The 21,559-nt window shown below is 43.4% G+C and overlaps 2 protein-coding genes across 2 annotated transcripts in view; one reads left to right on the forward strand and one right to left on the reverse strand.

Moving 5' to 3' along the window:
- The first annotated feature begins 83 nt into the window (after window positions 1-83).
- Window positions 84-9,564, forward strand: EIF6 (eukaryotic translation initiation factor 6). The gene is made up of 6 exons (XM_010584037.1): window positions 84-251; window positions 340-425; window positions 1,368-1,543; window positions 2,834-3,010; window positions 3,625-3,806; window positions 4,899-9,564. Exons 1-6 carry the CDS (start codon window positions 145-147, stop codon window positions 4,906-4,908), a joined length of 738 nt encoding a protein of 245 aa, XP_010582339.1. The 5' UTR covers window positions 84-144; the 3' UTR covers window positions 4,909-9,564.
- Window positions 9,565-10,030: 466 nt separating this feature from the next.
- MMP24 (matrix metallopeptidase 24 (membrane-inserted)) overlaps window positions 10,031-21,559 on the reverse strand; it is a 45,464-nt gene continuing 33,935 nt past the window's right edge. Inside the window, exons 5-8 of the mRNA XM_010584038.1 lie at window positions 16,614-16,828; window positions 15,304-15,442; window positions 14,111-14,377; window positions 10,031-12,265 (exon numbers count right to left, since the gene is read on the reverse strand). Coding sequence (XP_010582340.1) covers window positions 11,928-12,265; window positions 14,111-14,377; window positions 15,304-15,442; window positions 16,614-16,828 — 959 coding nt within the window. The 3' untranslated portion in view covers window positions 10,031-11,927. The remainder of the gene's footprint in view (window positions 12,266-14,110; window positions 14,378-15,303; window positions 15,443-16,613; window positions 16,829-21,559) is intronic.

A 21,559-nucleotide genomic window follows, 5' to 3' on the forward strand; every position in this document is an offset into this window, starting at 1 on the left:
CGCCAGGCGCGGCCGGGGCCGCTCTGCCCCGCGCCTTCCGCCCGCCGCCGCCGGAAGCGGGGAGGCCGCGTGCGTCCGGCAGAGGCTGCGGCGGCCGTTGCCGGTTGGGTCTCTCCCCGCCGCAGGGTCCGTCCCCGCCCGGCCATGGCTGTCCGCGCCAGCTTCGAGAACAACAACGAGTTGGGCTGCTTCGCTAAGCTCACCAACGCCTACTGCCTTGTGGCCATCGGCGGCTCCGAGAACTTCTACAGGTGAGGGAGCCCCGAGGGCCCGGCCCGGCTGCCGCCGCCGCCTCGCTCAGCCCCACGGCAGTACCCTAACGGCGCTTTCTCCTTGCAGCGTCTTCGAGGGGGAGCTCTTCGGGACCATCCCGGTGGTGCACGCCTCCATCGCCGGCTGCCGCATCATCGGCAGAATGTGTGTGGGTAGGTGACGGGGCGGCCCTTCTCCCCCAGAACTGGGGCCCGGCCGGGGCCTCGGGGCGAGAAGAGCCCTGGAGGGGCTCCGGTGGAAACGGGAAAACAGTTCCGAATTCGGGTGGTGCGCGCTGTGACATACTGTGGGTGTGACTGTGGCAGGGGGGTCCAACGGGCAGCACCCCTCGTCCTCAGCTGTTTTATTTTAATGCTTCAAGTGTGTGAAGAGGAGAAGTGAAAATCGAAAAAACTAAAACTCCCCCAGTAACAAAGAACTGGGGTAGTGGGGAGTGTTTGCCTCTCAGGGCTTGAAGATGGGCTAAAGACACACGTAAGTCTACTTTCTGATAAACTGGGAGGAGTTTCATTTTTCTTAAGGTTAATGTTTCAGCGCCAGCACTGGAGGGGCAGACCCCGGGGAGAGGGGAGGCATTAACAAATGTGAAAGTCAAAGAAAAGTCTTTCATCTGTCTCTGGCTAGTGAGACCCTATTCAGTCCGACAAACTTCTTGCTTGAGTTTTGTTCCTGTGAAAAGAATGTCTTTGTCCATCCCATCTTACTGCTTTGCCACAGTAAAGTAATGCAAACAAGCAACATCTGTACATTTTGTGGGGCAATTGGCATCTATAGGGGAAATTCCTAGTCCAAGTGTTTTATTGGGAACCTTAGGCTTCCTTTAGTTCTGTTGAAAAAGAGAAGTGATTAAAGATGGTGCCATTCACCCATTTCTACTCTGAGATAAGTCTGTGCTTCATCCTGGTTTTCCCTTACCTGTGGTACTGTGTTATTTTTAAATGGTAAGGTTATTTCTCTTGGGCTGAATTCTCTGGGCTTGGGCAATTCAAGGCACTATATGAACATCAGGAAAGTAGGAAGCTCTGTGGAAACATTCTTTTCTTCTTTTCTCTCTCTTTTGTTTTTGTTCTGTTGCGGTTTTTTTGTCATTTTAGGAAACAGACATGGACTGTTGGTCCCAAGTAGTACAACAGACCAAGAGCTTCAACATATCCGTAATAGTCTTCCAGATTCTGTACGAATTCAACGAGTGGAAGAGCGTCTATCAGCACTGGGCAATGTCACTACCTGCAATGACTATGTAGCTCTTGTTCATCCAGATCTTGACAGGGTATATGGCTCTGTAACACTTTTAAATTCATAGTGGCTGCATGTAAAATGATTGCCAAGCTGCAGTTTGGGTTTGCAGTTGTTGAGGATTGCTATATCTAGCATGGGGATCAGAAGACCTATGCTAACAGCTGAGCTAACACCACGTAGGAGGCTGTGCTGCCTCATGTTTCTTTCTTCTCAAGAGAGAAGCCTCAAAATTGGTTTTTGGACTTCTGACTTGGTTTTAGTTGATCTGCCTCTTTTCCTGTTTTATCTGTATTTGTGGATGTGGACTCTGTATAGTGTGTGCCCTCAGCATGGTCAGTGTGCTGTAGTGAATGCTCGTTGCAGAAGGGAAGGAGTGGGATATGGAAGTATATTGCTGGGTGCAATTTGCTTTGTGAATGTAAAATTGAATGAAAAAAAGAGTATACATGAGTATAATAAAGAAAGCATAAAGAAGAGTTTAGTCAGGACTACAGCAGTAGTTACAAGCTACTGCTGAGCTAGGTGAAGTTTGTAATAGTTGAAAGAGGCCATGGATGTGGTGGTGTGCATGTGTACAGAGGGGTGAAAGTAAAATGGAAGGTTCTTGTATGAAAGTTTAAAATAAGGGCAGAGCAGACAAAGTTGCTGCTACTTTATGTTTGAGAACTGGTATCTTAATAGCATTAGAGAGAGGTGTGTTGTGTGGCTACAGGTAGTGAAGGTCCTTACAGTGTTTGCTTTCAGTTTGTGCTAAAGGTGATGAAGAAATGGGAGCTGATGTTAGGAGTGCAAAGGAAAAAAAGAAAAAGGGGGGGGTGGGGGGAAGGTAATGGTCTTTGCAGCATATTATGTTTTAAATAAGTGTAAAAAATAACATAAGATGGCCAGAGAGTCCAGTGAAAACCTGGAGGGGAAGGAAGTTCTTGGAGTTATAGGGAAGGATAAGACAATTTTGTCCCAGTGGTCTGGGACAAAAGAGGGCTGGTTCATAGGGAATGCCCATAGAACAGGTATCGACACAACTGATGTACTGCCAACATCCTTCAGAAGGAGGGGAAGAAGATCATTTCTCAGTGAAGGCATGGTGTTGTGTTTAGTTATAGTGGCCCAACTCAGTATGCACAGGTAACTGGAAACACCTGGAGTGGAGTATAGAGGGTGAGTAAGCATTTTATAATAATTGGATTGCAATGGATTGTGAAAGTGTGGGCAGGCTTTCGAAGGGGAGGATCCCAGCTGATGGTTGCGTGCAAGAATAGCTTGACTTCAAATTCTATGATACTGTTTTGCTGAACACTTTATTCTCTCTTTCTATTTGCAGGAGACAGAAGAGATCTTGGCAGATGTACTGAAGGTTGAGGTTTTCAGACAAACGGTAGCAGATCAGGTGCTGGTAGGAAGCTACTGTGTTTTTAGTAACCAAGGAGGAATTGTGCACCCCAAAACTTCAATTGATGATCAGGATGAACTGTCTTCGTTGCTGCAGGTCCCACTCGTGGTAAGGCATTTGGGGTTTGTGTTTTCTCTTGCCATTCCCTTCCAACCCAGTTCTCAGTTTTAATGTTTCTGTATCTAATGGGCTCCTAGATACTGTTTTCTCTGCAGAGCTGTTCCAAGGGGGAGATGAGAAGACTTTAATGGGGCAAGTCTTCTGAGACATTTTCCCTGTCTTTTCTGAGTTTGAATAAGCTGCTTAGCACCTTCAGTTTGCTTCTGAAACATTTCTCTGCTGGGATTATGCAAGTTTTGCTGATTGATTCATACAGAATGAGATTGTCTGTGCTTTGGCCAAAGGCAGTGTTTAAAAAAATTAAGTAATAAAATCCTGTGCCTGGTCAGTTGGGTTTGTGAATTTCATGATTGCTGTGACTTTATGCTTCCTACTTGATAGATTTTATTTCACTGAATGTCACACAATTTCCTCTCCAGAGATCAAAGGCTGTCCATTAACCTTTTTATCTGAAATCTTTATAACTTTGTTGATGGCAGAAGCTTTAATCTTTTCAGGAGTGTGAGTTGAGGCCCTCCACTAAAGATCTGTAATAAGGATGCATAATAAAATGTGTTACTGTCAGCACACCCTGTTAACTCTTGCTGCTTTGGTTTTGCTAGGCTGGAACAGTGAATCGTGGCAGTGAGGTCATTGCAGCAGGAATGGTTGTAAATGACTGGTGTGCCTTCTGTGGACTGGATACAACCAGCACTGAGCTCTCTGTCATTGAGAGTATCTTCAGGCTGAACGAAGCTCAGCCAAGTACCATTGCTACCAACATGAGAGATTCCTTGATTGACAGGTAAGGAGGATCCAGGTCTGTGTATAATCACGATCAAAACCGGCAAGATCTTACTATAAAACTAGCTGTTTTCACAATTGATTTATCTTTTTATTTTTTTATTTTTGATTTTTTTTTTTTACTTCCTCTTTCCTTTTTTTGGGTTACTGACAACAATTACCTCATTGCAGAAGGGTTTGTTCCCTTGTAGCTGATGAGCTGGCTTAGTCCTGTATGGAAAGTGTAAGGGGTTTTGTTGCAGTTATAATACTTTTTGTGAGAAATGGTATCCATTTCAACTTTCAGATACCTTTTTTTCTTAGCTCTTCAATGCTTAGCTGTGGCATGAATGGATTTCAACAACAAATCTTGTTTTAAAAGTTAAAATGCCATTGACTTTGTTTGACATCTTTGTTTTTTGATTGTTGTAAGCCATAAAATTATTTCAAATGCCTGCTACAACCATTTCTGGAGACAAAAAGACTTCGGAGCTTGTCTGCTGCTGCCTTAATTTTTTTTTTCCAAGCCTTTTTGTCAATGGCTTTGTCCCAAGTTACCTTTTAATGAGAGGCAAGTTTTCTTGTTTTCTGCCCGGAGTGGTAGTGATATAGGACCTTCCCCATTCATTAATGTGTGCAAATTTTTTTACAAGGTTTAGGCATACATATAGATGAATGTCCTATGCGAATTTCATTTGGGCTTTCATTTGATTACAACTCTTACGATCATTGCTGTGGTGCTGAGTTCTCAGTTATTGTAAGAATAAGGAATTCCTTGAATGAAAGAGTTCTTTGCTGCTTCTTTACAGTTCCTGTATAAAGGCTTGATGTCTCTGAGTGTAACAGAGCCATAATTAAACTTGCTCTGACCTTTTGATAACTACCTAGACCAGGCTGAGTGTATATTTTGCCTTTGCCAGCTTGACAAGTCTGTTCTTATGGCTGGCTGTTAGCAGCCGCTAGGTCTGCTTCCCTCTTTTCACAGGCCCTTATGTTCTAGGAAGGGAAATTTCTACTGGGCCTTTGTAATTGGTGACTGTACTGGCGTTTTGAAATGCCTTCTGCACTCTCTGGTACTTGTCTGCTAAATCTCCTTTCTGTTTTGTCTTTTTAGCTTGACATGAGCAGTGATGGTTCCTACTTTCCAGAAAGTTCCTAAGGAGTGAAGTGTCAAGCTGCGCTTCGGATTACAGACATCTAGACCTTCTGATGTTGTTTCTGCAGGCCTCGCCCAAGGAAGAGGCTACAAACCCAACTTTTTGTAGTGTTTTATAAACTAAATATTATTATAAAAAATGACAAATAACACACTTAAGTTACAAATAAGGAATGCTCTCTATCCCTCTGCTGACGTTTTCCAGTTCTTCAGCTGTGCTTTCTCGTTTTGTGATGCTGACTGGGCCCCTCAAATTAGCACACAATATTTACTCTTGTGGCACTTGGATATTGATCACTAGAGATTATTTTGCCTTAAATAATGCATCAGTGTTCTGCTGCACAGCGGTCTGTTTCAGCACATATATGGCACTGCCCTCTCATTCCATACTCTTGCTAGAGTGGTGTTTCTGCTGTAGATAGACTTGTCCCTTGTATGTCCAATACCAAAAATACAGTAGTTTACTTGCCACAGAATAATTCAGAAGTCATCACCTGCTCTCTTGCCCTGACTTGCAGCTAATCCCACAGGGCCGGTGATTCTGAAGTGATCAGCTGTGATTAAAACCAGAGTTTCTCAAATTCAGTCCAGGGGCTTCTGACAGCAACAGTGTGTGACTGCCTCTGGAACAGTGGTATTTGATCTGTTGTCTGCAGATGCCTGGTGGCATGTGTGCTGCTTCTGAGGCATCTGCCAGAGACAGCCTAGAAAAGCATGCTATTGCCAGTGGGCTTAAATTTGTTCTACAGGCGTTAGCCACCTACGCTGGGAAACTCTTAGAAGTCAGCAAATCAAAAAAGATTTAAACCACCTCATCTTGAGTAGTCTTGGAGACAAAGGTTAAGTAACACAGTTCTAACCAGTTACCCCAGTCAGATGTTACAGGTTTGCGAGCTTGCTAATTAAGAGCTCTGCCCTTGTCAGGGAGTGATGATAACAAAAAGGAGCTGTAGATACTGCTTTCAGGTAGAAGATAGTAATTTGCTTCTGAACAGAGCTGTTGCTCACAGATCTCTCATTTCAGTTGCTTTTCTTTTGCTTGCCTGTTAAAGGTTTACTGAAGGCATAGAAATGCCTCCACTTCTCATCCTAAGGGTATGTGGAAGCTCCTTGCTTGCTTCTACACCACTGCATCACTCTCAGCTGGGTTCTCTTGAGGAGTGCTGTGCTGAAGGCAGTGTGGGCAGAGCTCTTTTTTTTGGTCTTGGCAACTTCCATTTTTGTTTCACTGTCTGGATGTTTAGGGAAAGTTTTATAACTTTTGGTTGATTAAAGGTTGCACCTTAAACTTTATTTAAATGAAGATTGCCAAAGGATCTTCTCTGATCATAAGAGTCCTGCCATCCGGTCTGTCTAGAATGGTAACTGAGCCAGGGGCTGCCATTTCCAGACAGCTCATCTTCTGCCATTAGGGAAGCCTGTAAGCAGCTCATGGCTCCTTGCTACTACGGCTAACAATTTTTGGTGTTTATGGCCCTTTCGATACAGTGGACTACCTTTCTTGGAACTGACTCCAGGTCTCCTCCTCTTAACATATCTCAGTATTTAGCGTGAGAAGCTGCTTTCCTTTGGCCACCTCACAGGGTTCTGTTCTTGGGTATAAATGGCAGAGTCTGACTATTGCTATCGGTGTTAGCATGTATTTGTCAAGTGTGAAATAAGTAAGGCTGAACTTTTCCTCTGCAACTTCTGTAACTTGTTTTTTTTTCATTCCGGTTGGTAGGCAGGAATCCTGGTTTATATTGGTGATCTTGATTGTGTCTTATGTGTTAAAAATTGCTTAGAGGTAAACAAGAAAAATAATCAAGTCTCTGTGTAGTCCAAATCCTTAAATAGGAAAGATACTGTTAGAGTGTTGGGGGTTGTGATATGCCAAAGAGGATGAGAGACAGACAGCAAAATAGGGTATTGCTAACTGTGGTTGTGAGCCTTACAAAAAGTTGCATTGAAGCTTGGGAACTGGAGCGTGGCAAATGTGATACCTGTTCTCAACAAGGGTTTGTGGGAATTCTGAACTAGTAAACTGGACCTATGTACAAGGAAAACAGAAACTATAATAAAGAATGGAATTAGTAGAAACGTGGATACATGATACCATGAGAGAGTATAAACTTTGTGTTTTAATGGCAAGTCATGTCTTACAAGACCTGTGGAGTGCTTTGACTGAGTCCACAGGGGTATGGAGGAGGTCTGTTGCAATGGTATTTGTATTTCCAAAAGGCATTTGGCTGTTTTTTGTGCCACAGGCTTTTAAGGACCCTGGGTGAGTGATCCCATGGAATGAGATGGAAGCCCTTTTACGTGCTTGAGGATGGGGGGAAAAACTCAGAGTAAATAGTTAGATTTTCCAGGAGCTCTTCTGGGAGCCACGATGTTCAGTGTTATTGTGTCCTGTTTAGGAAAGGCAGTGGATTAGCGCAGGAAAGTTTGCCCATACTGACTTATTCTGACTAGTAAGGATGAGGACTGACTGATGCATTGATAGAAAGGTAAATTCAGTGCAGCTGAACATGAAGTGAAGCATGTTGTAGTTAAGAATCCAAATTTCACACCTGTAGTGATGAACTCTGAGCAGTGCAAGAGCAAATTCTTGGCCTGAGGGTAAGTATTTGAATAAAGACATGCTCAGTCTTCAATAACAGTCAAAAAGGCAAACTGAATGTTTGGAGTTAATTAGGAAAAGAAAGCCCAAACAACACATCATTATCTGTAAATCCATGGCACATCTTTATATGGAGTACTATGTGTAGATTAGATGCAAGTGTTGCACAGTGGTTGCCAAGCTTTTCTGCAAATACATATTTTTGGGTAATGCTTATTTTCTTTGTTGTTCATGAAATTTTGGTTCTTCTGTAAACTAAAAACTCCGAAAGAAGCCAGGGGAAAGGAGTGAGATGCTATTGCTGGTTACTTCCCATGAGAACCTGCCTAGGAGTGTCAGAGCTTGCAGGTGCAGGGCCAGGAGGATGAGACCATGAAACAGTAAGGGAGAAATGACAGCTTGGGTGAAGGGTTACAGAATGGCAGAATTACAGGTGGCAGGCCCTTGGCATTACACAGCTCAAGGCACTTAAAGCACTGTGCAACACTTGGCTGACCCTTTTTATGTTCTTTATCTCAAAGGTGGCACTCTCCAGTGGCAATGCCAAAAGGTGTTAAGGAACAGTCAGTGAAATAAAGTCATATGTCCCCAGTGCTGGGTATTGCTACTATGGGTTCTCAGGATTCTTAAAAATGAAATTGCTGAACTGAGGCTGTGGGTTATATACAATGGCTATAGATCACCTTTGCTATCGGGCAGTGGAAGGCAGCACGTGACTTCAGGTATTACAAAGGGTTGTAGGAATGATCTGAGGAACTATAGCTTACTCCAGCTGTGCTGGACAAGTAAGTCTGCTGGTATGAGAAAGGTTGGAATCAAGCTCTGGGATGAATGTGACAGGATAGAGAAGAGTTCTCCGGGAGTTTTGAGGGAGGAATGAATGTCTCGCAGCTCAAGGTTCAGTGAAGAAGTCATAGGGTGTGTAGCTTTGGCTGCCATAGCATGCTCTAATGTCCAGAAAGTTTTGTCAGGATCCTTCACAGGTTTTTAAAAACCTGAGTCCTCATGATGTGAGATGGGAGATCCCCTTGAGGTTTAATGACTAATTATATGTTAGGAACAACTAATCACTCTAATGGTAGAGAACCACCTCTGTTCTGACTGTCGTGATTGTGTATCCCAGCACATTTCTAACTTGCTTGGAAAAATGAGCCTACTTTACTGTTGATGAAATTATTCAAAGTGGTCAAAAAATGAAGGGAGAAAAAAAAAAAAGTAGAAGGTCAAGTGCAATATAGTGTATGTAGTGGGCTGCTTGATGCAGGGGCTGCAACTGCTGTGCTCAAGGTAGAGGTGTGCCAGGACTCCCCTCCGGCTATACAAGTGGCCCGTACTGCAGGGTGGTGTGTATTGTGCCAGGGGCACACCTAGAAGAGCCTTTTGCTTGTGGGATTAGTCGAAGCAGCACTGCTGTTCCCTGCTCCTCTGTGGTGGCAGCATGTCCTGGGGCTGCATTTCTGGACAGGAAGTAGAACATGGCCACCTGTCCGTGGAGGTGCTTTAGCCATGCTGATGGGAGGCAGACCGAGTCGATAATCTGCTGATCAGGTGCTGTGTTTCTGTAGCATAATACAGGATCCCAGCAAAGAGCTCGGGTGTGGGAATATGAAGAATCCCTTACACGAATACTGATGTTTGTGCCTGGATCTAGGTCACCACAGGATGGCATGGGTGCTAATCTTAACAAAAGAGACATGATAGCAGCATGAATGGGATTGTACTTGGGGGAAGTGGGTCAGCTGCTCAGCTACCTGTCCCAGCGCCAACACGTGTAACTGCAGAGGGCTGTTTCTCAGCCCCTTAAACACCTACACAAATACCTCACAGCCCTGGAAAGCTCAGATATGTAACATCTGCACCAGGAGCCAGTTACAAAGCAGTTAGAAATAGTTTGGTGCCTTTTCTCTGTTTCTTTGAAGCAGTAGGTCTTTGAGGAAGGCTGAATTTTGGCAATATAGGGCAAGTGGCTTGCCTTATTGCGGGGGGAGGGGGGGGCCGGGCTCTGCAAGGCAATACGCAGCTGTCAGACTCAGGCATTGTGCTGCCTGTACAGCTTGTTACTCAGTGTAGGGTTATGAACAGACCAAACCTCCTACCTTTGGGCAGGACGAAAAAAATACAAACAAAACCAGACATTTCTCTAGTTTGGTTGTTTTGTTTTTTTTTTTTTTTTTAATGATGGCTGTTGGAAGTTGCTCAAAGGTTTGGGCTGTCACAGTCCCAGAAGAGATGGCAGCGTACAGATGAGTTTGATGTGCCATGTGGCTGTGGTGTTCATAGTGTGCATTCTACCACATATATAGTACACATAGCAACGTACAGAGTAGCATGTAGGGGGGGTGTCCTAATTAGTAGCTCTGATTTCATTTGGTCCTTTGCACTCCTTCACCCATCATGAGGCATTATCACTTTTTTTTTCACTAAAATTCAAAGTTTTGCATCTACTAGCTTCTCACTTAATTTGTAATATGGTTGTAGTATTTTTTTAATGTTTAAACACAATAAACAGCTTGGCTATGGAAATCAATTATGAAGGACAAAATACAGTTTGAGACCACATGTTATGCAGTCTTAGTGGGCTTCGCCAGAAGTATCTATTTTTCTATCCTGCTTCACCATAGCAATATTTGAGCACTAGTTAGAAATTCAGAATGCTAACAATCTTTCTGCTTCTTCATTCCTCATCATTGTAATTAAGAATATTTTTAGCATGTTTGTCATCCTTGGATTTTTTTTCATAGCTGACATTATAAAGCTATACTTTTTCTATACTGACTGGACATTCTGTGCATTGCACTTCCATTGCACTGAATAAAATTCAGTTATAGGCAGAACGCTTACGCTAATCACCTATTCCTTATAGTCAGTGTGCAAAGGAGTTCATATGCTTACATGAATGGCGCTTCTGTACAGGGCTGGACTTCACCATTACATTGCAATGCAAGAAACTCTTCTTCCACTCTTATTTAACATGGTAGAAATATCGGCATCAACAACAAAACAGACAAAGTTTGTGGTTAGGACACAGCATCCTAAACCATTCACAACTGTAAGAGGGATAAGCAGAAGCTACTGTTGTAGGAAAAGACTTCTGAAAAGTTACTAGCTGAAAGTTCAGATATTTATCTAGCCTTTACCTGATTTTTATGTCTTGGTCAAATGTGGCTAGTGATGAACTCGTTCTACTGTGTGTCGTGCTTCCTTTGGTCCTTGCCAAATACTTGCCTGTGAAGAAGTGAGCAAAAACAAAAAAACAAATTTCAAAGGCATACAATGTTTGTAACATCTACAGGGATTGGATTTAGTTTTATAAACAGGCCTAATTCTTACTGTATCTTGACTATTTCAGCAAAATATAATGACAATCTCACTCCAAACAAACATTTCCATTCTCCTGAAACCCAACATACAAATTCCACAATCTAGTTATACATGCCACATAACAACAATTCATCTTTTCCCAGCATCTTAAGAGGGGCAGAGTGCAGTCTACATCTATACATATTTTTCAGTGTATCAGTAACCATTGGTTCATTGTTTCTTGCTGATGGGAGCTTAAAACAAGATCATATGACATTTGAATATTTCTTTCATGAATGGCTCCCAAAACAAAAACATGTATTCCCATGATGATTGGTTTTTTTTAGACCCAATTACTGTGTCTTCAGATTGTCCCAATCTAGGGCTTGATGTTGCCAGGTAACATTATGGTGTCTGGTTTGGTGCTTCTTGAGCTTCTGCTCTGCACTTGTTTACCTCTTTGAGTGCTTAGTGGTTCCTCATGCACTGTGCTGAGTGGCAGCGTTCATTAGTTATGAATGTACAAAACATCTGACCAGCAGGTATTGGAAAATTGTATCCAGGTAATTCCCTGGATTTTGTAATAAACTAAGAAGATCTTTTAGAATGGTTCAGTATCAGAATGTCTTCTGCTTATGATACTGAATTGTTCCTGTTCATAGATTTCATGATTGTAATTCATTTATGAGACAGCTATTAAAAAAATGGTTCTGTTCAGAGGTGGTTTAGCTACACTGGAGAATGCTGGGTTTAACAGGGAGCACTGGTGTAGGGAACTGAAGGAAGTTTCCCAGGTCAGTTGAAACCTGTCTTGAAGACTCTGATGTTAGCAGAGTGAGCCTGTGGCAGATGGCACACCAAGACTAACACATGACTGAGGCAGTAAGAAGGGAAGAGGCTCCACGCTGCAAGGCTGCCTGTATTTTTTCCATTTTTCCTGCTTCTTTCAGTCCCAGGCTGTCCAAAACTTGTAGGTCACTGAAGTAGTTTTGTTTGGTAGGCTTCCGAATGCATTTTTTTTCTTTTGGTTTTTTTTGTCCATAGTCCTCATCAGATCAATGAGTTGAAATGTGCAGCAGGCTGTGTCATACCCATTCCTGCACAGGTCTTTTGTAATACACAACATTTTGCTGCACCTCTTTGTTTTTAAACTGGAAGATCGTGTATACCAAGACAAGGATACACAGAGACAAAATGCAAGGGATCACAACTGCGATTGCATTTACAGTGCTAGGCACATCGTTTATTGTCACCATAATATCCACGTCGTCGTGGGGGAGGCGTCTGTCTTTGCTTCGTTCAACATCCTTCTGGTTACAGCCCATCCAGTCTTTGAGGATTGACCTGGGGTAGCCTGGCTCCACGCTCAGCCTCTGGTTATCGAACTTCCAATACTCCTTCCCTTTGTAAAAGTAGGTATAAACTAGGAGACAAAACAGAGAATATTTCTCACCACATCATTTCCAACTTGATGAGCTGTGCTTGTGTGAGGATGTGCAGAGAGCCTGAAAGGCTGGAGGTGGTAGCTGCCTGGGACAATAAAACACATTCATCCAGGGCATTCCAAAACCATTGAAAAGTGAAGGTGGTTTTGGAGCTAGGATTTAAAGGAGAAGCCATAACCCTGGCTTGTGGGTGCAATGTTGCCCACAGAGCACCATTCCCCTTGGCCAAGACAAGCTGTGAATAAAAAAAACAAACCACTAACTTTAAAGTAAGCATTCTGCAGTGAGTTATTTTTTACTAAAGCATCTGTAAAGATGTGCTTGTCATTACCGAGCAATTAACATAATCTGCAGAATGACAGTGCGTGCCTGGATGCGACAGTGTTTGGAAGAATACTTAAGGTTTGTGTTCACCCAGCCTGAGAGAGCAGGTGCTGAAAGAGTCCTTATGGCCACAGAATCCAGAATATTTGGCTTTTGTTAAGGAGCAGTCTTGTCCTGCTGCTAATAAAAGCATAATAGTTTATGCTATGTGCCTCCTTTTCTAATCATGCTCAAGTGAAAAAGGGGAAGGGAACAGTGGTGTAAGCATTGGGTCTCCTGCATCTGTCCTCCAGCTTGGCTGGCTCTTACTGCAGTCCTCCAGCGTAGCCCAGCCCTACAGCCCTCGTCTCACACCGCAGCCCCAAATTTAAACATGGCCTCAATGGCACAAGCCCCTTGTGTTAGTTCTTTCCACAACTGGATGAAGAGGAAGAAATCTTCAAATTGGAAGAAAGAAATGTGTTGGAAGGAGCCTCTGGAGGTCCAACCCCCTACTCAGAGCACAGCTAACTTCAAAGTTGTCCTGGTTTCAGCTGGGATAGAGTTAACTGTCTTCCTAGTAGCTGGTACAGTGCTATGTTTTGAGTTCAGTATAAGAATGTTGATAACACTGATGTTTTCAGTTGTTGCTCAGTAGTGTTTAGACTAATGTCAAGTATTTTTCAGCTTCTCATGCCCAGCCAGCGAGAAAGCTGGAGGGGCACAAGAAGTTGGCACAGGACACAGCCAGGGCACCTGACCCAAACTGGCCAACAGTGTATTCCATACCATGTGACGTCCCATTTAGTTTAGGAACTGGGAAGTGGGGGGCAGGGAATTGCTGCTCAGGGACTGGCTGGGTGTCGGTCGGCGGGTGGTGAGCAATTGCCCTGCGCATCATTTGTACATTCCGATCCTTTTATTACTACTGTTGTCATTTTATTAGTGTTATCATTATCATTATTAGTTTCTTCTTTTCTGTTCTATTAAACCGTTCTTATCTCAACCCACGAGTTTTACTTCTTTTTCCCGATTTTCTCCCCCATCCCACTGGATGGGGGGGGGAGTGAGTGAGCGGCTGTGTGGTGCTTAGTTGCTGGCTGGGGTTAAACCACGACAAAAGTACATCAGGCGGGTTGGAGCCTGTAACAGAGTGACTGAGCTAGCTGCAGGTAAGAAACTAGGAGGAAAATGTAAGTTATGGCATCCTCACAATCAGGGCCCAGGAAAACTTGGGTAGGGACTGTTGTGGCAGCAAAACCAGAAAAAGTTGCCTTCCCATCCCCCACAACTGGCATTATGATAATGTGGATTAGGAGTTGAGGAGGTCTATGGGTTGGGATGAAGGTCAGGAAGGCTCCCAGACTGCCAGTGCTTGCAGGTGCCAGTATGACCCTAGGACTTCTGAGACTTGATGCCTAGCTCAGGAAATACCCAAAACACCCCACATCCAACAATCAAACTCCCAAGGTAGACAAGCTACTACCGATCTAACAGGCATAATGACTGCAGATACATACAGCCTTCTTTGCTGATAAAAGCTCCCTGTGGAGCCTGAGGGATTCCTCTCCACACGGTGATGGGCTTTGGGTATCCTGGGTCTGTTGCTCTCTTGTCCTCGTTGTACCTCCAGTACCTGTCACCTTTGAAGAAGTAGGTTTTGCCTACCGGCTCCCAACGCAGAGCCGTGTCGATGCCTTCCCGGGGCAGACAGCTCCCCAGCTCCACCACACTGTGTGGGTAGCCTGGCTCTGCTGTCACTTCTTTAAAAACCCAGTATTTATCTCCTAGAGATGAATGGGGACACAAACAACAAACAGATTTGCCTAATTAGTAGTTGAATTGATATAAATGTAAAATAGCCACAGTGAACCACAGCATGTTGAAGATTTCCAGGCTTAATGGTATTATGTGAAAAAGCTGCTTCTCCTCTTCATTTTGAACCTGAAACCTCCTGACTTCATTTGCTGCTCCTCAGCTCCTGTTTTGGAAGAGATGTTAAACAACCCTGTCCCATTTACCTTCTCTAGGCCAGTCATGATTTCAAAGACTTCTGGCATACCCTGTCTTTGTCATCCCTCATTCAGGCTGAGAGGTTCCTTGCAGGAGGTCAGCCCATACTTTTTTATCATTTCTGTTGCCTTTCCCTCAGCCTTCTCAAGTTTCAATAGTTTATTGAGCTGAGGGACTGAAGCTGCAGACATAAATTCAGAAAGCCAGGCACTGTGGTTTTGTACAGGGATGTGCCGATGCTTTCCTTCCACTCTTCCTTGCTTACAACTTGCTCTCAAGTAACAGGATCCTGTTCAGACACTGCCGCAGTGCAAGCAGCTAATGTGGGCCCCATCACAATGTTGGCCATTTTGTCTTTAGGAGACAATTGTCCAGAAATGTGATTTGGGAGTGCCCTATAGCTGGAGGGGCCCTAATGCCCTGCTGAAACTTGTTCAAAGAGATTGGCAGGAGACTGACACTCCCTGGGAAATAGGAGCTATTTCTTGTTATCACATGGAAGCCAACTTCCACTAATCCATATTAGCTTTATACAGAGGCCAGCTCCCACTAAACTGTATTTTAAGGATTAGTGGCTGCCTGAAGTGTCCCCTTGGAAAAGGACAAGGATGCAGGGTACCTGTTTTCACCATCTTCACGCCATAAAAGAAGAGTGTGATGTGAGGCAGGTGTGGTAGGCTTGTACTGAAATGTACCGTACCTTTGAAGAAAACAAATTTTCCATCAGACCGCTCATAGGCTGCATCAATCTTTGCGGGGAGGCCTTTCCAGAACTGCTCAATTTGCATGGGATATCCTTCCTGCACTCGGTTGTTGCGCAGACGCCAGAACCAGCGATCCTGAGAAAACCAGAAGCGTCTTCAGACTGAGTATTTTTATCTTGCAGTGAAATCAGGCTGGGCGTCCAGCATCAAGCATTACTAATCCCTGCCTAGGCCCCCGTAACCATTAAAGACAGAAGTCCTGGTTCAGATGACAGCTCCAACCCAGCCCAACACTGTCTCCAGTGAGGGAAGCACTTCGTGGGGAAGATGGCAGCCAAAAGGGTGAGAAGTTCATTGCTGGTGCTGTGAAAAAGGGTGGAAAGAAGGAGAGGAAAAAGGAGCAGGGGGAAGCAAGTCCACAGTTATAAGCATTATGAACTCATTTGTGAGTGACCTCTCTGCATGTCTCATCACTGAGGTGTCACACTTGTCCTGGTGCTCAACTATCAAACCCCAGGACAGCCATACAGCCTTAACATTACCTGGTGACTCTGTGAAGCACACAACGTCCAGAGACACAGAGGCGTTATTAAATATCCCTTTAGATATGAGATCATTAGTTAAAGTCATAGTGGATGCTCAGGGATGTGAAACTTCTCCCAGATACTGTCCCAGCCTTCAACTATTTTCAGTTCAGGCATTTTCTGCAACTGATGTGCTTTGTCCATTTAATGATCTTCAATATATCCTTCTCCACATTCACACCCATTGGACAGAGTGAAAGCTACAGATATTTTGGGAATGGGACCATGGATTTCCATATTCAAGGCACTCTAATGTGGATTATTGAGCAAAGCCTCTCTTTCATCCCTGGCTGTAATTTACAAGCAAGACTGACTCAAACTCCCCAAGAGCTTCAGGTAGGCTGAGTGCTCCCTGAAGCCCATAGTTTGATGCATGCCATCTTCTGGCTTAACCCCTGGTTAGGTACTAGTATTGCTTTCCAGCTTTACTGGTGGCTCCTCTCTGAACTTGATGGTGTCTGAATTCTCTGCCAGTGCATCCAGTTCACGTTTTGGTGCACAGGCTGCCTGGGCATTTTATGAATCACATCAGGCACTGTTTCCAAATATTACAGAGCCAATCTGCTTACATATTCTTCTAACAAACATTGTTCATTCATCAGCCTCAGAGGAACAGAGCTATTTTCACAGACATTTCAAATCTCACTACCTTATACTTCTATTAATCTTTTCCAGCAATAAAACTAAAGAAAGACTCATGGGTAAGCAGGAATTCTTAGTACCTTGAAAACAAACATTTCTCCTCTAAAGAGAGCCACGGTATTAAAGTTGCCATCACAGATGTTCGGTTTCATGCCAGGAGGAGATGGCCTATCACCCAGAGGAGGACTAGGAGGTCTTGGCTGTCTCTCGTGTTTTCTTTCCGAAGTGGAGTGAATTCTGCGAACAGGAAGAGTCGGTAAAGGCCTGGTTGGCTCCAGGGGCTCAACAGGAGGACCTAGAAGTGAAAAGAAAAAAGTTTAGCAAAGTGGACAAGTTTGGATTTTCTGTACTTCCCTCGCAGGTTTTAAAAGGCAACAGGCTGGATGAATAGCATTGTGAAGAATTTACATACTCCTTATGCAGAGCTCATGCCCTAGAAATGGGGAGCAGAACAAGATGCATCCACGCATGAAAGATGTCCCGAAACAGATGAGCGATAAGAACTGAAGAAGAGCCAGTATGTTTTTGTAGGTCTTCCCAAGGAGGCTGGAGCTAAAAGGAAGGAGGAACCAAACCAATCAAGTCCCCAACTGAAATGAAAGGTAATAACCCTTGAATAGAAAAGTTTAGTAGACCATAAAAAAACCCAAACCAAACAAAAAAAAACCCACCACAAAAACTAAAGCAAAACCAGAAAAAAGTTAGGGTATGAAAACCAATGTACAATCTAAGGGGAACTGCAGGGGAATTTAGAAATTAGAAAGCAATTACTTTACTACAGTTTAGTCACCAATCTTTGCTTTCAGAACACCATGGACACTCTGATGAAGAGCCGTGATAAGGGACTATGCTCTCATTCAAATTATACCCCCCCACAAGCACAGCTCTGCCCTTTGGTCCTTACCCAGCTCAACTTCGAGACCTGACAAGGTTGCAGGAATGCAAAGAGTTAGAAAAAAATACAACTGACTTACTTAGACTTGGAGCAGAGGTCTGCTTTTAAACTGAGTGAGTGCCATAGGATGATTTCATTAACAGTTAGTGATAAAATCTGGACCAAGTCTAATTAAGAGAGTCATAGATTTCTTGTTGCTTCCCAGAGAAGGCCACAAGTTAATATGACAATAAGCAGAAGGCTACTAGAAGCAACAGATTTTGGCAAGTTTTATATCTGATGTAATCAAATGGGATTTGATCATTTATTTGCATGGATTATGGTTTCAATCTCTTTCTGAAGGGGCTCTGTAGAGAGATTGCAGGACAAACCTCCACCAGTAGACAGAATCGGGGCTGACTTTCATGGTTGCTATATCAGTCTCACTGTTTTAGGGGTTCAACAGCACTGCTGATGTGCTTCACACCACCTGGTATTATTGAACACTTGCACTGACAAGGCACATCCTCACAGGCTGAGAGAGAGTTACCCTGTTGTGGGGGATTCCCTTGCCCATACCCAGAGAAGGAATTTATGAGTAATGATTTAGATACCCATGGAGGCTACACACCTGTGGGATTAGAAGAGGACTTTTGCAGGTAAACGTTTTGAACTATGCTGCCTAAAATGATGGTTAGGTGCCCATGTCAACTTAGCTCTTAAACGTTACATTTTTCAAAGGGCTCCTATAATGAATGAGTGCTTAGCACATCCTGGAAGGGTGATTGGGTTAGTGACAATCATCACAGCTAGAGTCAAAGAAGTCATCAGAGAAAGCCATCATATTTAATTGTTATTAAGGTTGTAACGGTAAGAATCTTGTGTGCAGGTTTCATGGATATTATGTTCAGGAAGTACCACTTAGATAATATAGTCCAACTTCCTGCAGTACCAGGCCAGAAGCCTCTACCTGCGAATCCTGCAATAAGCCTAGTGTTCCTGGTGCAGATAGATACAGCACATTTTTCAGATTTCAAGCCATAGAAGATCCTCTATAAAGCACAACAAATTGTTCCAATGATTAAGCCCTGTCACTGCTAAAGTCTGTCTTGTCTATTGTCTGAGTTTGTTAGTTTGTGCAGCTTTAGATTCAGTATTTTTTTCTTATCTCTAGTGTCTCAACATTTAATCATTTACAGATCTTGATGAGGATGCTTTTAAAAGTCTCCTTAATGAGCTAAATAGACCAGTTCCTTCTGTCTGTTGCTGCAATGTGTTTTGGTTTTAAGATCTTGAGACTTACTTATTCTTACAGCTCTTTTCTAAAGATTTTTCAAATGGATCATTATATTTCTTCAGGGTGACTTGTCCTCATAATGTGTTATTTTGTGCCATATGCAATTTTTATTAGCAACTATTTTTATTTACTTTTATTCCAGAAATTTATTAAAAGAAAGACATCAAATATTGCTCACAGAAATCTTTTAGATGAGAATTCTCTGTTGATAATTATTCTTGGAAAGCTGTCTACATGAAATGGATAAAAATATTATACTGATGCTGTGTATTTCTCATCCCCCTCCATTCTTAGCTGTTCAGTGCCCAGTATTACCATAAATTTCTTTTAAATAAAATTCCCAAACTGTGATTCTGCTCCTGCTAGTGATCTGTGAATTATCCCCACATGGTATGCAGCAAAGGTCTCCAGACATTGCCTGTCATAGGAGCAACCAGGGTTGGACCCCATTCTTAGCCAGGCAATACGGGTGCATCTACAGTAGTGTTTCAGTTCAGCTCAGGAGTGTGCTTTTGAAGAGATGCTCCATCATTCGCAGTTTCTGTGCTTTGATTCACACTGAAGTTCATGAAATGATAGACATTCTTTTTGGACAAAGCTAAACCTGAAGATGCACTTCTGCAGCGCATCTAGGATACTGCAGCTGCAAACAGGCATCACAGGGCACACCTAGAGCTAAGCTGCATCAACCACCTTCTTCCCTGAAATGCACACAGAGTGGGTGTCAAGTCCTCAGCATTCTATTTACTTAACACCATCCCTAAATACTGGTATAGCTACAGATGTGCTACTATTATTCTTGCTAGCAGCCATAGATGTTGTTTGCCAATACAGCCATGGGCAGCTCATTGTGGTGTGAAGCACAAGGGCTGTGCAAAGGCATCGCCTCTGACAAGTGGCATGCTAGCTGGCACTTCTGGTTCAGGCTGGAAAGCTCATGGAGGTAAGATTGAGTTGGTACAGTGTGATATGCTGCAGAGGAAGGGATGGGAATGGGGAAAGAGGTCCCAGATAGATCTTACACAAGAAAGCCAGGGTTCTGGTTTGTTCAGATGGGATGCAGGAGCACAGTGTTCTGCTTTGGCAAATTAAAGGAGGAGAAACTGGTAACCTGTTTCAGCTGCCAAAAATGACACTTGGTGCCAATTATAGTACCTGAATAAATTCAGTTTGGAAACCGGCAATTTACATGCTTGGTGAAGACAGGTAATGCTTGCATTAAGGGAAGGTAAGTCTTGACTGGGACATAAGCAAGGCAACAATAAGCAGTGACTGCACACTGCAGGTCTCTCAGTAAACAGCACCGTGATCCTTTTACTCTTGTGCTGCCATCCACATGGCTTTGAGTGCCATGTTATTTTGTTAATAACGTTGAAAAAACTCTGATGCATGTCCTGCATGATAGGGTCCCCCTGCCAACAGACTGATACAAGTATCATCTTTCTAAATGAGACTATAGCATGTTGCTACAGAAGCACAAGGGAGGAGTAGTTGTTCGTTCCCTCCCCTTTTTGCAAGAGGCTAATATGGATCAGAAAAGTGTCTTTGATGGTCAGTTTAATTGATACACTGGAGCAATTTCATCAGACAGTTATTTGGTAGTTTGCAGAAGACCACCACCAGTTCCAGCGCAAGATAGATCCACGTGTTGTGAGAGGGAGGTAAAAGCAAATTCACAACATGATTGCAAGCAGGACTCCAAGGAGCACTGTTGCCTTTAAACAGGGTGAGACATGTAGCAATCTGCAACGCAGAGAGGCACACCTGCTGTCAGAGGGAATTGTCTGGGACGGAATCAAGAAATCACTGTGTGTTATGTATTCAAACTGCTCGCTGGAAAGACACAGAGCATGAAAGAGAGTGATTGCCAAGTCAAGGCGATTCTGCTTCTCAGACACAGCAGACAGATAGAGATACTCAAATCAACAGCACTTCTGGATTTCCAGAAATAATAAGCCAAAACCTCCACACTTTGAGAGGAGAAGAGAGCAAGACTAGAGCTTTATAGAGATAACCATGAGCAATAATATGAGGACATGACATTAATTTTTCCCCCCTCTTTTAAAGGAAGAAAAGGGTGAGACTGGAGTAATATCTAAAGAAAATTATGATGAATATGCCTGATGGGTCACAAAGACACAGAGAATCTGATTGTAAGATGCAGAATAAGGACTACAGTATTGTGGTTGTATGCTAGAAATCTAACATCTCATGCATGACTGCAGTTATTAAAGATTCACTCTCTCTTCATGAGTGAGGACCACTTGTATACCAGGTTACAGCCTGCCTTGCCCCTGCTGCAGGACAGCAGTCATGTTCAACTCTCTCACATTCAACTTAAGCGCCCAAAGTCTGTCACAGTCTTCTGTAGACAAGAGGAAAGTTAAAATAGCACCCGCAGCCCAGGAGACCAATGTAAAGATTTTAATTAGCCGTAAGATGCCACTGAAACAGAATGCAGTACATTTGCAAGGCAGAAGCAGTTGCACGCACTGCAGTCAGGATAGTGCAAATCAGCAATGATTCAGGTGCATCAGAGATTTGTATTAACTGAAACATTTGCTAGAGCGGTGGAAAGAGATCACAAGTCAGGACCAATAACGGAAGCTGGGCCACCATACATACTCACTGCTTGCAATGGCCAAACTAGTGCTGGCATATTGCTCTGAAGGAGGTACCCAGCACTGGCAAGGCTTCCCACACATTTTGCAGGTGGTACTGCAACTTGCTTGGATGCAGACTTTGTCATTTCACTTAAAATATTCCTCTTACTGTCTTTCCCTGGCAGGCATGGATTTTTCCTTGCCATCTTTCTCTTCTCTTCTTCTTTTTATGCATTCTGGCCCTTATAATTT

The sequence above is a fragment of the Haliaeetus leucocephalus genome, unplaced genomic scaffold (genome assembly GCF_000737465.1).
Source record: "Haliaeetus leucocephalus isolate CR32 unplaced genomic scaffold, Haliaeetus_leucocephalus-4.0 Scaffold933, whole genome shotgun sequence".
In the NCBI taxonomy this organism is placed as follows: Eukaryota; Metazoa; Chordata; class Aves; order Accipitriformes; family Accipitridae; genus Haliaeetus; species Haliaeetus leucocephalus.